At 40.0% G+C, this 13,847-nt stretch overlaps 1 protein-coding gene across 4 annotated transcripts in view; it reads right to left on the bottom strand.

Moving 5' to 3' along the window:
* Positions 1–13,847, bottom strand: part of CFAP47 (cilia and flagella associated protein 47) — a 566,822-nt gene that overhangs the window by 533,195 nt on the left and 19,780 nt on the right. For all 4 annotated transcript variants that reach the window (XM_045050610.1, XM_045050613.1, XM_045050612.1 and 1 more), the window contains exons 4-8: positions 13,572–13,710; positions 11,141–11,369; positions 10,535–10,695; positions 8,387–8,514; positions 5,754–5,989 (exon numbers count right to left, since the gene is read on the bottom strand). In XM_045050610.1, the coding sequence (XP_044906545.1) occupies positions 5,754–5,989; positions 8,387–8,514; positions 10,535–10,695; positions 11,141–11,369; positions 13,572–13,710 (893 nt within the window). The remainder of the gene's footprint in view (positions 1–5,753; positions 5,990–8,386; positions 8,515–10,534; positions 10,696–11,140; positions 11,370–13,571; positions 13,711–13,847) is intronic.

Here is a 13,847-nt window from a genome sequence, read left to right as displayed (position 1 = left end):
ATGGACAAGGTTTATAATAAACTTGTAGATCACTTTGGGTAGTATAGATGTTTAAAATATTAATTCTCCTAAACCATGGAGATGGTTCTTCTCCACCTGTGATGTTCTTTTCTGTATCTGTGTCTTAATTCCCTTCAACAAATTTTCATAATTTTCAGTGTATAACTCTTTCAGCTCTCTGGTTAAATTTACTCCTAGCATTTTATTCTTTTTGCTCCTAATGTAAACATGAAAGGTTCTGAATAGCTAATGCAATTTTGAACAAAACAAACAAAGCTGGACATATCACACTTCCTGATTTCAAACTACATTACAAAGGTACAGTTATCAAAACAGTATGGCATTGGCATGAAAAAAGACATATAAACATATGAACAGAATAGAGAGCCCACAAATAAATCCATGCATTTAGAGTCAACCAGACTACAACAAAACTGCCAAGAACACACAGCAGAAAAAAGACAGTCTCCTTAATACACAGTGCTGGAAAAACTGGATATCCACATGCAGAAGAATAATGGATTATTATTCAACCTTTAAAAAGACGGAAACCCTGGGGCACTAGGTGGCTTAGTCAGTCAAGCATCCGACTTCAGCTCAGGTCATGATCTCATGGTTCATGGGTTCAAGCCCCTCATCAGGCTCCATGCTGACAGCTCAGAGCCTGGAGCCTGCTACAAGTTCTGTGTCTCCCTGGCTCCCTCTGTCTCTCCCCCGCTTGCACTCTCTCTCTCTCTCTCAAAAATAAATAAATGTTAAAAATTTTTAATTAATTAATAAATAAATAAAAAAGAAGGAAATCCTGACATTTGTGAAAACACGGATGAACTTAGAGAACATTATATTAAGTGAAATAACCCAGACACAGAAAGACAAATACTGCCTGATCTCACTTATCTGCGGAATCTAAAATAGTTAAACTGATAGAAGCAGAGTACAAGGTGGTTACCAGGGGTGGGAGGGAACAGGAAATAAGAAGATGTTGGCCAAAGGGTACAAAGTCTTAGTTCTGCAAAATAAGCAAGTTCTGGAGATGGTGACTATAGTTAACAATACTATATTGTATACTTGAAATTCACTAAAAGGGTAGATCTAAGTGTCCTCACCATACAAAAGAATTCATAACAATATGAGATGACTAATATGTTAATTAGCTTGATTGTGCTGACTGTTTCTCATTGTATACATATAACAAACATCCAGTTGTATACTTTAAACATATACAATTCCTATTTGTCACTTATAACTCAATAAAACTACCGACAAAAATGGTGAGCATAAAATTGGGGAAGGGTAGGCAAATATAAAATGCGTATTTACTGCCACATCCCTTCAGAACACTTCAATCTACACTAAAACTTTTAAATGTTTCCTTTGGTTTAATTACATACTTTGTTTCTATAGTAAAAAAACAATATACACATACACAGGAAAATCTGTCCATACAAAAACTTGTACACATGCACAAAAAAACAAACGTGTACATGAATGTATATAGCAGCATTATTTCTACAGCCATAAGGTGGAAACAATTCATATGCCCATAAACTGATGAATAGGTAAAGAAAAGGTAGTATATCCATACAATGGAATATAATTTGGCCAATAAAAGGAATGAGGTACTGATACATACTTCAACAGTGATGCAACTTGAAAATATAATGCTGAATCAAAGAAACCAAGCACAAAGTCCTTATATTGTATGATTATATTTACATACAATGTCAAAAACAGGGAAATTGATAGACCTAGAAAACAGATTCACGGTTGCCACGGGCTGAAGAATGAGAAGAAGTTAGTGCTATTGGATACAGGGTTTCTTCTTGGGGTGACGAGAATGTAGTACAATTAGTGCTAATGGTTGCACAACTCTGGAATTATACTAAATACCATGGAACTGTACATTTTAAATGTTTGAATTTTATGGTATGTGAATTATATTTTAATAAGCTACTATTTTAAAAAGAATAATCTTGGGGCGCCCGGGTGACTCAGTGTGTTAAGTGTCCAACTCGGTTTCAGTTCAAGTCATGATCTCGTGATTCATAAAACCAAGCCCCACGTCAGACTGAACTGACAGTGTGGAGCCTGTTTGGGATTCTCTCTCCCTCTCTGTCTGCCCCTTCCACACTCACGCATTCTCTCTCTGTCTCTCTCTCTCTCTCTCAAAATAAATAAACTTTTAAAAATAAAATATGGGGCGCCTGGGTGGCTCAGTCGGCTAAGCACCCAACTTCATCTCAGGTCATGATCTCACAGTTCATCAGTTCGAGCCCCATGTCAGGCTCTGTGCTGACAGCTCAGAGCCTGAAGCCTGATTCAGATTCTGTGTCTCCCTCTTTCTCTGCCCCTCGCCTGCTCACACTCTGTCTCTCTCAGTCTCTCAAAACTGAATAAACGTTAAAAAAATTTTTTAAATAAATAAAATAAGGGCACCTGGGTGGCTCACTTGATTAACCGTCTGACTTTGATTCAGGTCATGATCTCAAGGTTCATGAGTTCAAGCCCCACATTGGGCTCTCTGCTGTCAGCGTGGAGTCCACTTGAGATCCTCTGTTCCTCCCCTGCCGCCCCTCCTCAGCTCATTTTCTCTCTCTCTCAAAATAAATAAGTAAACTTTAAAATAAATAGATAAAATAAGAATAATCTTATCACACATCTAAATAATTAAAGGCTATTTGACCGGTCTATGGAAGTCACAATTGTCCAGCAGCGCCCCCACCCTCCACATTTCTTACATTCACTTTTTATTAATTTGAAACTCATGAGTGCTTGAGAAAGCCAAAAACATATAAGTTTAAAAATTATATTAGGAACTTAGCTATCAGACACATTTTAAAAGATGTACATGTCACTGGAGAAAATAAGCTGAGTTGGTAGATTTAAGAGACTTGAACTAAAGAAAGTCTAGGAAGCAGTTAAAAAGCAAACGTTCTGCATAATGTGGTTAACATCGGTTGTTATTCTATAAAGACTGATTAAATCTATCCAAATTTGGGGGGATGGAAGTGAGTCATTCTAATGAAGCAGGAAGAGTTATAAATATGAGCTGCATGCATTTAAACATGTATACAATAGTTCCTGATTGCAACTGAGAGAAAGCTTCCATCAATAACTTTATGAGCCATATCACAATGCAGTGGAGAAAAGATGGTGACAGAAAAACCCGAACTGAAACTGAAAGCATTCATGCTTGCTACTGTTTAGAGCAAGGCTCCACTTTTTCTGTAAATGGCCAGACAGTAAATATTTTAGGTTTTATGGGCCATACAACTGTAAAAATTAATAAAGGGAAACCTCACTACAATAGAGTTGGGAGGCCAGAAGGAGGAGCTCTCACGCCCTGACACTAGACTTCAATTACAGGAAGAATCATGGACAGGAAAGAATCATCAGTTACAGGTCCCAACAGGAAAAGATGTACATTGCGTTTCCTATGAGAAATCAACTACCCCAGCAACTCAGCCAAGAGCAAACCGTCATCACTCTGAACTCCTACTTTTCTCCAATGGACTCTCCTTCAAAATAACCACTCCCAACTTCCTCCTTCTCCATAAAATCCTCTCTTTGGTTGTCGGGCTAGCCTATGGGTTTGACCGTAGCTTGTTTGTCTAGAATTACAATTCTCTGCTATTCCCAAATAAACCCAGACATTTTTAAAGTCAACACAGTTCTCTCATACCTATTCAACCTTGCCTTTGAAGTGTGAAAGCAGACAGAGACAACAGACAATAAGAGCAGCTATGTTCCCATAATAGTTTACTTAAAAATACAGGCAACAGGCCAGATTTGGCCTGTGGACCATAGTCAGTCAACTGTGGATTAGAGGATAAGGGCAAGAGTTATCTCAGTAGTGAGAAAGACAGAACCTGACCTGGTACTCACTGGTATTCCTCAGAGTTCAACTTGTGGGCTCCACACCAGCAGGAAAAGGCCTAGGTCAATTAAGTATCATCAGTTTCCAGTTTGAAAATTCTACTCAACCTTCAAGGTCAGGCTCATGTTACTATCATAGGAAGACCTTGCTACCTGGCTGGAAGTAAAAACACTGTCCTCTGAGTTTCTAGATCACCTTATTACAGACTTCTTGCAACACATTTTGCATTCTTTTTTTTTCTTAATGTTTACTTATTTATTTTGAGAGGGAGAATACAAGCAGGAAGGGGTGGAGAGAGAGGAAGAGGGAGGGAGAATCCCAAACAGGCTCCACAGTGTACACGCATAGCCCAACATGGGGCTGGATCCCACAAACTGTGAGATCATGACCTGAGCCAAATCAAGAGTTGGACACTTAACCGACAGAGCTACCCAGGCGCCACACATTTTGCATTCTTCTTAAACCATAACTGTTTTTATTTATGTCTTATACTTCCTTAGAACATTAAAAAAAATCCTCAGTAGGAGGAGCGTTGGAGGAAAGGAGACAGCATCCTTTAATGCAGGACCATGAACCAGCTGCCCTCCACCAAGGCAGGGGGCACCACCACCTGTGTCAGAGCGGGGCTGCCACCACTACCACATGGCCTCTAAGGTTGGCACGCGGCCAGCAGGGATCCAGGAGGAGAGGAAGCAAGTCTACAGCAGATGCAGCCACAGCCACAAGGAGCTGAGCTGTGCGTCCTGCATCCTAGTCTGGCCCCACTCCACTAAGAGCAGTGCCCATGCAAAACCCACCTCGTGACGCCGCGCAAGGGGATGGTGTGGCTGTGGTGGCTAGATATGCCGGCTGTGGGCCTGCATGAGTCACTCCAGGAGTATATGCACCTGTGCAGAGACCCAAGCCCTGCGCTGGGACCTGCGCTCAGACACCTCCTACCCACCTGATGCTGGCGATGACAAACCTGAGGCGAGCCTGCCCTGACACCGGCCACCCTTCACCATGCCTCAGGCACATAATGCCCACGACTGGTGGCTACAGGGCGCCTTTCGCATCAGCCTCGGAAAAGTTGGGAGGACGAGGGGCATGCACTCATGCAAAAGGCTCAGAAACCCACCCCTCAGCAAGCAGTCAGACTACAGTGGCTGGTTTCCCCCATACCACCTCACCTCACAGGAGAGCAAGGCCTGGATCGCACATAGCTAAATCTGCCAGCCCCCTCTCTTCTGCCTTGGGTTAACTGTAGCGTGGGCTCTTGTAGCAATGGACTTCCACTTGTCCCCCATGTGTGCATCCCAGCTTGGCCAACCTTCAGTGTAGGGGTGACGCCCAAAGCATCTTGCAGTCTTCTCAGCATCTCTGGGATTGGGACAAGTGGCTGGGTCCTACCTCCTTTTCGCTTTTTTCTGCTCTCAGCAGTTACTGGCCCAGGAGCATCCCACCTCTGGTGTCTGGTGTCCACTGTCCTAGACAAAGGCTTCAGGACCTGTGCCCACACCCACCCAAGGCAGGAGGCCAAGGCTTCATGTTGGATATTTCAGTTTTGGGGCCTGCCTCCTGGGGTATAGATAAATAAATATGCCCTCAGTGCCAAAAAATAAAATAAAATAAAAAAGTCCTTAGAGGCAATAACCATGTTTTGTACTGCTTTACATTCCCTACAGTGTCAAATTCTTTTCCTGGCATGTGAAAGACATTTAACAAATAATTATGGATACTGCATAAGTGCCAACACAGAAGTATTCATAACTAGGCCACAGAAGAGATACAATTTATAATCTTGATGGAACAAAATGAAGTTTTTAATCCTCTACATGTCTTTTTAGCAAATATTAAAATATTCAAAGCATGTGAAAGCATAGGATAATTATCTTACCTGGATACATCCTTCATCAATCTTGCCCCTTTCAGGATCAATTTTAAAATGTGCAGTTTTTTTAAAGCGGTACGTCACGGAAAGTGACTTGGATCGATTTTGCATAATACACACCGTCTCTGAACGTTCACCCATAAAACAAGGTGCAAAATTAAGGAAATTTCCAGGATCAAAGTGTAGAACGACAGGAAGTCCTGAGCCCGTCAGTGCTAATTCCACTTTCCGAAATCGATCACCTATAAAAACAATAGCTTTTTAACATAAAAAGTGTTGGGAATCCAGAATATATTTGCTCAGTCCAAATAGTGTCATCTGAAAGACCTGATGAGACATGGGTAGCTCATTCAATCTTCCATTCAACAAAATTACTGAGTGCCTTCTGTATGCCAGGTACTGCTCTAAACCGTGGGGCTACAGCAGTGAATACAATAGACACCGTTTTTGGCTCTCATGGACTTTATATTCTAGTGAGGCAACACTGACAATAACATTTCAGAAAGGAAAAGTGATATGGAGAAAGGTAATGTAGGGTGAAGGGGAGCACAACTTGGCACCCAAAAATATGCCTCTTTGGCATAAGGATTATTTTAAGCTGACTATTTTTAATAGCAGACACACGAAAAGCTCTGAAAACTACAGGGAAGAAACTCTTATCAAAGAAGGCAGACACTTAAATCTGCCTAACAACCATACCCAGCCTTACTGTGATTTATCTGAAAACTTTTATAACTGGCTCCCACACCCCAACATCCTATGTCTTTAGCTGTAGATGATATTTAAAGTGATGGCTTGGGCATTTGGGGGGAGTTACTCAGTTTTCCTGGGTCTCTCCCATGTATACCAGATATATACATGTTATTAAATTTCTGTTATTGCTTTTTTGGTTTTTTTCCCCTCTTACTCTGTCTTTTATTAAGGAAGGTCTCAACCAAGAACCCAGAGGTAGAGGGAAAATTATTTATCCTCTCCTACAAGGGTAAAACAGAGCACAATGTCTTGTGCTGCTCTTTTACATGGTAAAGTCCAAAAGGGCCTCTCTGATAGGGAGACATGTGAGCAAAAATATAAAGGAACTTAGGACAAAATTCATATTGCAAAATCATATTGCAAAAATCAGGAAAAGCTTATTGCAGACAACAGAAGAGCACGTACAAAGACTCTAAGGTAGGAATTTGCTTGGCACGTTGCAAAAACCCTAAGAAACCATGTGTGGATGGGTAAGAGTAGTAGAAGAAGGGTGAGAAATGGACAGATTTAACATAGGGTTTTGAGGGAAGACTTAACAAAATTTGCTGATGAACTGGAAATAGAATAGGAAAGTGAACACGCGATAAATGGTTTTGGGCCTGAGCGAATGAAGTGATAAAATGGTCATCTCTTGAGACAAGGAAAGACTGTAGGAGGGACAGGTTATGGGGAAACCAGGAGGGTTTTTCTGGACATGTTAGGTTTGAGATGCCTAGTAGATAACCAAGTGGAAACGTCTGCTAGGTCACTTAATGTATTTACAAGTTTAGAGTAAAGATGAAGGAGGAAGTCTTGGAGGTGTGAGGGGAGAAGGGAAGGTGTGTGATACTGATCTCATATTGTGGGACCCACTAGAGGCTAGTGATTACAGATTAAAAAGTGAAACCTCATGGCATGGTTTTGTGTTTGCGCCAGCACAATTAGCTTCCCCGGTACTGACCCAGGGTAGGCTAAGAGTTGAATTTAATCAGGTTAGAGGTTTGCCACTCAGTCACTATGGGATATGGGCCAAGAAACTTAAGTGTACAGGGAAAAAGACGATTAAATTAATGGACAAGGGAATATAATCTGGGCAATAACATAAACACGGAGTTTAGAGAGAAGGTAGGAACTATACATTGTGGGCTCTAATTGGATGAAAGAACAGGTTTGTAGGGAGAGCACTGTAGCTAGAATCCAAAAGAAGAGTGTGTATTTCTTCAATGATGCTCTTACTAGCCAATCCCAGACTCTAAATTACCATTAATGCAAACCTAGCATCTCCATCTCCAGCCATTCAAAACCAGATTAACTTGCAAGACTCAAACAAGTCTTCTGTCTATGACAGGCAGACAGAGTTCAAGTCACAAACCATGACACAAGTAGGAGCAGACACGCAACTTCTGTGCTAGGAAAACAGTTGAACCTTGCTCAATGATATCACTCATCCTGACACACAAATCTTCTGGACTCATCTTTCTAGATTCAATCCCTCACCTGTCTCTATCTTTATTTTCTCTTTGATCTGTCTGGCTAAGCTGAACTCCCAAGTCTTGTTCCATTTTTCCTCACTAGAGCCCATCTAATATTGCCTAAGAATATAAAAAGGACAACGCATCTTGACACATAGCCTGCAAGGCATATGCACGCTAGATATCATGTTTATCTAAATGTCATTTAAAAATAATAAAGTCATCTAAATTCTAACTTGGAAAATTTTTATGGAAATGACTCTGAGGTTGACTTCTTTCTTAACATGTCGCAAAAGACATTAAGATCCCTTGAATGTTTGCATTTTTGTTCTATTCAGTAATATTTTTATTAAATTGCCTCTACAAATATTATGTAAAAACTTTTAAACAATTTAAACTGTACATATTTGATGCTTATGTTCATTTTGTACTTACTTTTGATGGTTTTATTGTTATCATCTCTCAGAAATCCATCTTTACTTCCCACAGACTCAAATCTCAAAAAAAGAGCATAGTCTTGCCTATGTGAAGGATCGTAATTCTTTTTACCATCAATAATTAGCCTGTAAAAAATTACAATCAATTTTTTTTAAATTTTTCTAATGTTTATTTATTTTTGAGAGAGAAAGAGAAACAGAGTGCGAGCATGGGAGGGGCAGAGAGAGAGGGATATGCAGAATCTGAAGCAGGCTCCAGGCTCTGAGCTGTCAGCACAGAGCCTGATGCGGGGCTTGAACTCACAAACTGTGAGATCATGACCTGAGCTGAAGTTGGACACTTAACTGACTGAGCCACCCAGGCGCCCCTACAATCAATTATTTTTAAAGCAAAGATGATACACTCTATTACCTCTCATAAGGGATCAATACAATCCTTAAATCTATGCAAACAGATGAAAAATCAGTAAAGAAAATCTAATTGTGATCCATTTTCCAAAATTACTGCCCAGGATATAGAGACCCGCCAAAAGAAGGCCACAAAAATGGAAAGATTCCGAAAATCAGTTCATGACAACATTTGCAAGTCAAAAGTAACTTAAATACACTAAGTTGTCAGGGTCCAGCTGCAATGCCACTTTCTATGTAAAGGATTTTCTTTCCAGGCCGAGTTCATTGCTAATTAAGAACTCTATTCAATTCTCTACAATAGTCCTTCTTACCCCTGGGTGTAACCGAAAACCTCTGTTCCTTATCTGTCTCCTCCTGTGGCCTAAGCACATATTGCTAGCCACACTGTCCACATTCTTAGAGGAGAACAAGATTTGTAACAGTCAAATCTCATCAGAGGAGGGGAGGGGAGGGGAGGGGAGGGGAGGGGAGGGGAGGAAGGGAAGGGAAGGGAAGGGAAGGGAAGGGAAGGGAAGGGAAGGGAAGGGAAGGGAAGGGAAGGGAAGGGAAGGGAAGGGAAGGGAAGGAAAAGGAAAAGGAAAGGAAAAGGAAGGGAAAGGGAAGGGAAGGAAAGGAAAGGAAAAGGAAAGGAAAGGAAAAAGACCAAAGTGAGAGATGGGTTACTTCATAGACGTAAGTAAACTGTCTTTACTTGCCTTACCTAGAGGTTAGCTTTTTTAGCAGTGGGTACTCAAATATACACACAAAAATAGGCTGACGTGAAATATTACACAGAGATGCAAATAGCACACTAAAAACTTATTTAACTAAGACTTCCAATCATACTCATACCTATGAGTTTATGCTAGACTCTCAAATAAAGTTAACATGCTGCCATGAAAAAAAAAACAGAATTTCAAAGATTGTGTATTCAAGAGAATCTTACACATTGACCAAAGAAATCTCCCACAGGCAGATACGACTCAGAAGGCAATTACAGATCGTACAAATAGAACCAACAATTACTTGATTACCCTCCTTAAATTAAAACACAATTCAGTCCTCTACAATTGATATCAACATCAAGTGACTCTGTGGCCAGAGAGAGAAGTACATTGAACATTGCCTTCTCACAAAGGGAAGCATACAACTGGATCAGTTATTACCACACATGGCAACCACTCAAGTAGAGCTGAAGTTGCTAGTCTGTGTTTAAAACAGCATTTCCGAATATATTTTCAAACTAAATAACCAAACCAAGTACACAGAATTATAAAAAAATAGATACACTGGCAAAAGTGCTAAAAGTCTGTATGAATTTCAGCAAACAAGTATGGTTGATTCCAGCGGCTGCTATAGGCTTAATATTCACGCTACTTGGCAAATGTTCTGCTGTGGCAAGAGCATCCTCTTTGGAGGCCCCTGCACATACAGCGTGCCGCTGGCATCACCTGACTATTCCTACAGGGACAACCAGGTCTTGGTTGCACAGACTCATTTGGAACCATAGTCAAAAACAACACAAAGCTTCCACTCCTACAAGGTCTGGAACAATTCACAATCTAACATGAAATATTTAGAACAAAATTTTTAAATATTGGAAATTATATTAACCATGTTTGAAATGTTTAGAGCCGTAATAAGAAAACACTGATTTGCACATTCTGACCAGTTGGACTCTTACAATCAATGTGATGAACGTCTGATTGATACACTTTCAATTAATAACAAACACCAGAATTGAATTTTTGCTTACTTTGGGCTGAAACAAAATGTAATTATGGTCTTTTGATAAGGTAGCAACCTCCCTTCATTAGGAATACAGGAGATAAAAGTGGTAACATCTATGTTCTTTATTCGGCTTAAGTAAGGGAGATTATTTAAAGCAACATCTGTTCTTTGTTGAATATTAGTACCCTGTAATATAAAATCAGAAATACAAAGAATATTAAGGCAGAACACAAATAAAATATTTCAAGAGGAGATCATCAAATAATTATTGAAATTTTACTATGGAAGATCAAGAATATGTAGGTCTTTAACATATATAAATTTGACCAAGGCACATTATAAAATTTTAAAACCTGTTAAAAAATTCATGAGAACAGAAATCCCCACAACCAGCTACTAATCTATAAGAAGCACTTGTCTGGTGTACTTCAGATATATATTACTATCAATGTTAGTTTAATTTACAGAATTGTTTGAGGTTATCCTTGAAGACACATGAAAGGGAATCCTATCTATCTGCACATTAAAACATACTTAGAATAATTTAACAGCTTTTTGGTTATTAGTAAGTTCAAAACAATCTGTTTCAAAACATAATGCCCGATCTTCCCCTGTTACACTGTTTACTTACCAGTTCTTCTCCAACTGAATCATCCTGTATTATGGCCACCCAATTTATGGGTTCTGGGTTATTATTGTACAGAAGTGCATGTTCAATTTTTGAAGTTCCGAAGAAAACAGAACCAAAGTGTATGCATTCCAACTTCTTGTCACCACTCATGTTTAGCAATTCAATAATCTGCTCAACCACATGAGCTTTGACCCTCAGGAGCATATCTGGACGACCTTGCAAACTTACTCTACAAGATAATAAATTATACATGTATATCTTAAGTAGAATTTTATATACTTAATTTTTCTCCTAAGTATTTGGATCAACAGAAATTTTATAAAATCACATTATAATTAAAATTCAAAGGCTTATGAGCAGTTCCTTTCACGTACATGCCAAAGAATGTCATGTCCTTCTGTCTGAATCTGCACAGTAGAACGGCATACATACAACCTAATTCATTGTCCCCAAGAAACAAGAGAGTTGGAAAATAATCATATGAATTGACTCCAAAAAAGGACTTACTGCAAGGTCCATATCACCAATTATTTCATAAACACTAGAATTAGATGGGATGATTTAGATGTCCACCTATAGTTCTAGAATTCTGAGATTCTTTTCTAACTCATCCCACTCTCCCAAGTCCAACAGCCAACCTCATCCCCATCCTAATAACCCAATTCTCTATGAAGCAAAGTATGTCAGCAAAATCCCACTTGTTTGTTGAAATGAAGATCCCGCCATAAAGCTTCACTTCCCAGACTGATTTCAATTCCCTTTTGAAACAGCCCACACATGCACATTTATCCCCCTCTGGCATAAATGCAATCTTCTTAACTCTCATCCCATCAAATACCTCAAATAACTGACCACTCCACAACCATCACTCAAGTCCTTATCTTACACTACATCTCCATCACGCTGGCGGTGGCTGATACCATCTATGCACATCTCTCCTCCCTTAGCTTCCTTGACGCCATACTTTGCCAGTTTCCTTCTAACTTATTCAGTCTTTATCTTTTCCTTCTCCTAAGACTTGGATATTTTATATATTCCATGAATGATGGTGTCTCTCTCCCACTCTTTTATACTCTATCCTCCTTGTCAAAGTTGTTTTCGACTTCATGCTTCATCTACAATTTATCCACTGATAATCCTTAAGCCAATATACCTAGACCAAATTGCTTCTGGAACTCAAGGTAGGTAAATCTAATAGGCGCCACAGGATTCTGCAAAGCAAATTAATTCCCACATTTTAAACCTGAACTCAAGATCCCCTCCCACAGACCTGTCCTTCCCCTTACCTTCCCTTTCTATAACCAGTCACTACATCTAGTTAAATCTGCCTCCATAATATTTCTCCAATCTGCACACTTCTCTCCATATGCCTGATTTGTACCTTAGCTGAGGTCTTCATCACTTCCCTTCTGCTGTACTATTATAGTTTCTAGTCAGGCTACCCCTCCACATATGTACTCCCTGATTTGTTGTGTCCACTGTTATCAGCACAACCTTTCTAAATTGCAAACTAATCACCACACTCCCATCTTAAAATCTTCCTGAGATTCCACAGCCTTCACAATAAAACCTAAGCTTCTATCAGGGCTCACAGATGTTTCTCGAACTTTTTTTTGGCTGTGACCTCCAGCAAGACATGTACTTACACTACAAGCACGCACACATGTACACACATGCATACACAGGCACACACACACACACATACCCAAAACAAGTTTTGCAAAACATTTGCCCTTACTATATGACATGCATTCTGCTATTTTCTATTTCACTGTTTTGATACTGGTGGTGACCCATTATAGTGATTGTACATTAAAAAATGCTGTCCTATGAGGTCCTTTACCAGACCCTGCACCATTCTGGTCTCATCTCACATCACTCCTCACCTCCATCTCTGCCTTTACATCGCCTCAGCTCTCTCAGTGTCTAACACCATCTATTCACCTCCAAGATTTCAAGTCTTCTACTTGCTCTGTCTGAAATTACTCTTCTAACCCAACCCCATCACCAATACCCACCGCCCCTATACGTGCATGCACACACGCACATGCGTGCGCGCGCACACACACACACACACACACACACACACACTCAGCTCAGATCACACCACCGCTCTCTGCCTGGCTACTTCCTACTCACCAATACTTCTTTGGGTGTGCTATCACATCCCTACTGGAGCCCTTTCCTGATCTACTCCTTCACCCCCATAAAATCCAAACCAGGAGCCCCTGTTATGTGTACCCATAGGCCATCCTCTGGCTCTTCCCATTTTTGAGTCTCCCGTGCTTGGCAAACAGTCGAGACTCAATGAACAAATGTTGACTGAAAGAACAAAGAAGCTAATGTACATTCAAGACAGTAGGCATATCTGAAGAGTAAAAAAGGAAAGTATTAAGTACTACATTAGAATTAAGAACCATGGTATACTAACTTTGCCACTTCATTTACAATTCTGGGCTGGTCTGCACACAAATCCACTTTAACAATCACTGATGACTTGGACTCCACAACACCATTACTTGGAAAAATGACAATGGGCAATTGGCCCTGGTATTCTGTTTTAAATGTACCTAAGGAGAACAAGAGCAGATGGTTTACATCTGGATTCAAACAGTGTTACATTCACATTCTTAATAAGGGTCAGATATACATTACAGAGTATACAGTCTATCGTGGACCAAGAATCACAGCTTTAATTGTAAGTTTA

Source organism: Felis catus, chromosome X (genome assembly GCF_018350175.1).
Source record: "Felis catus isolate Fca126 chromosome X, F.catus_Fca126_mat1.0, whole genome shotgun sequence".
In the NCBI taxonomy this organism is placed as follows: domain Eukaryota; kingdom Metazoa; phylum Chordata; class Mammalia; order Carnivora; family Felidae; genus Felis; species Felis catus.
Note: the sequence above shows the minus strand (reverse complement) of the source record. Positions and strands in the feature narration are given on the sequence as shown.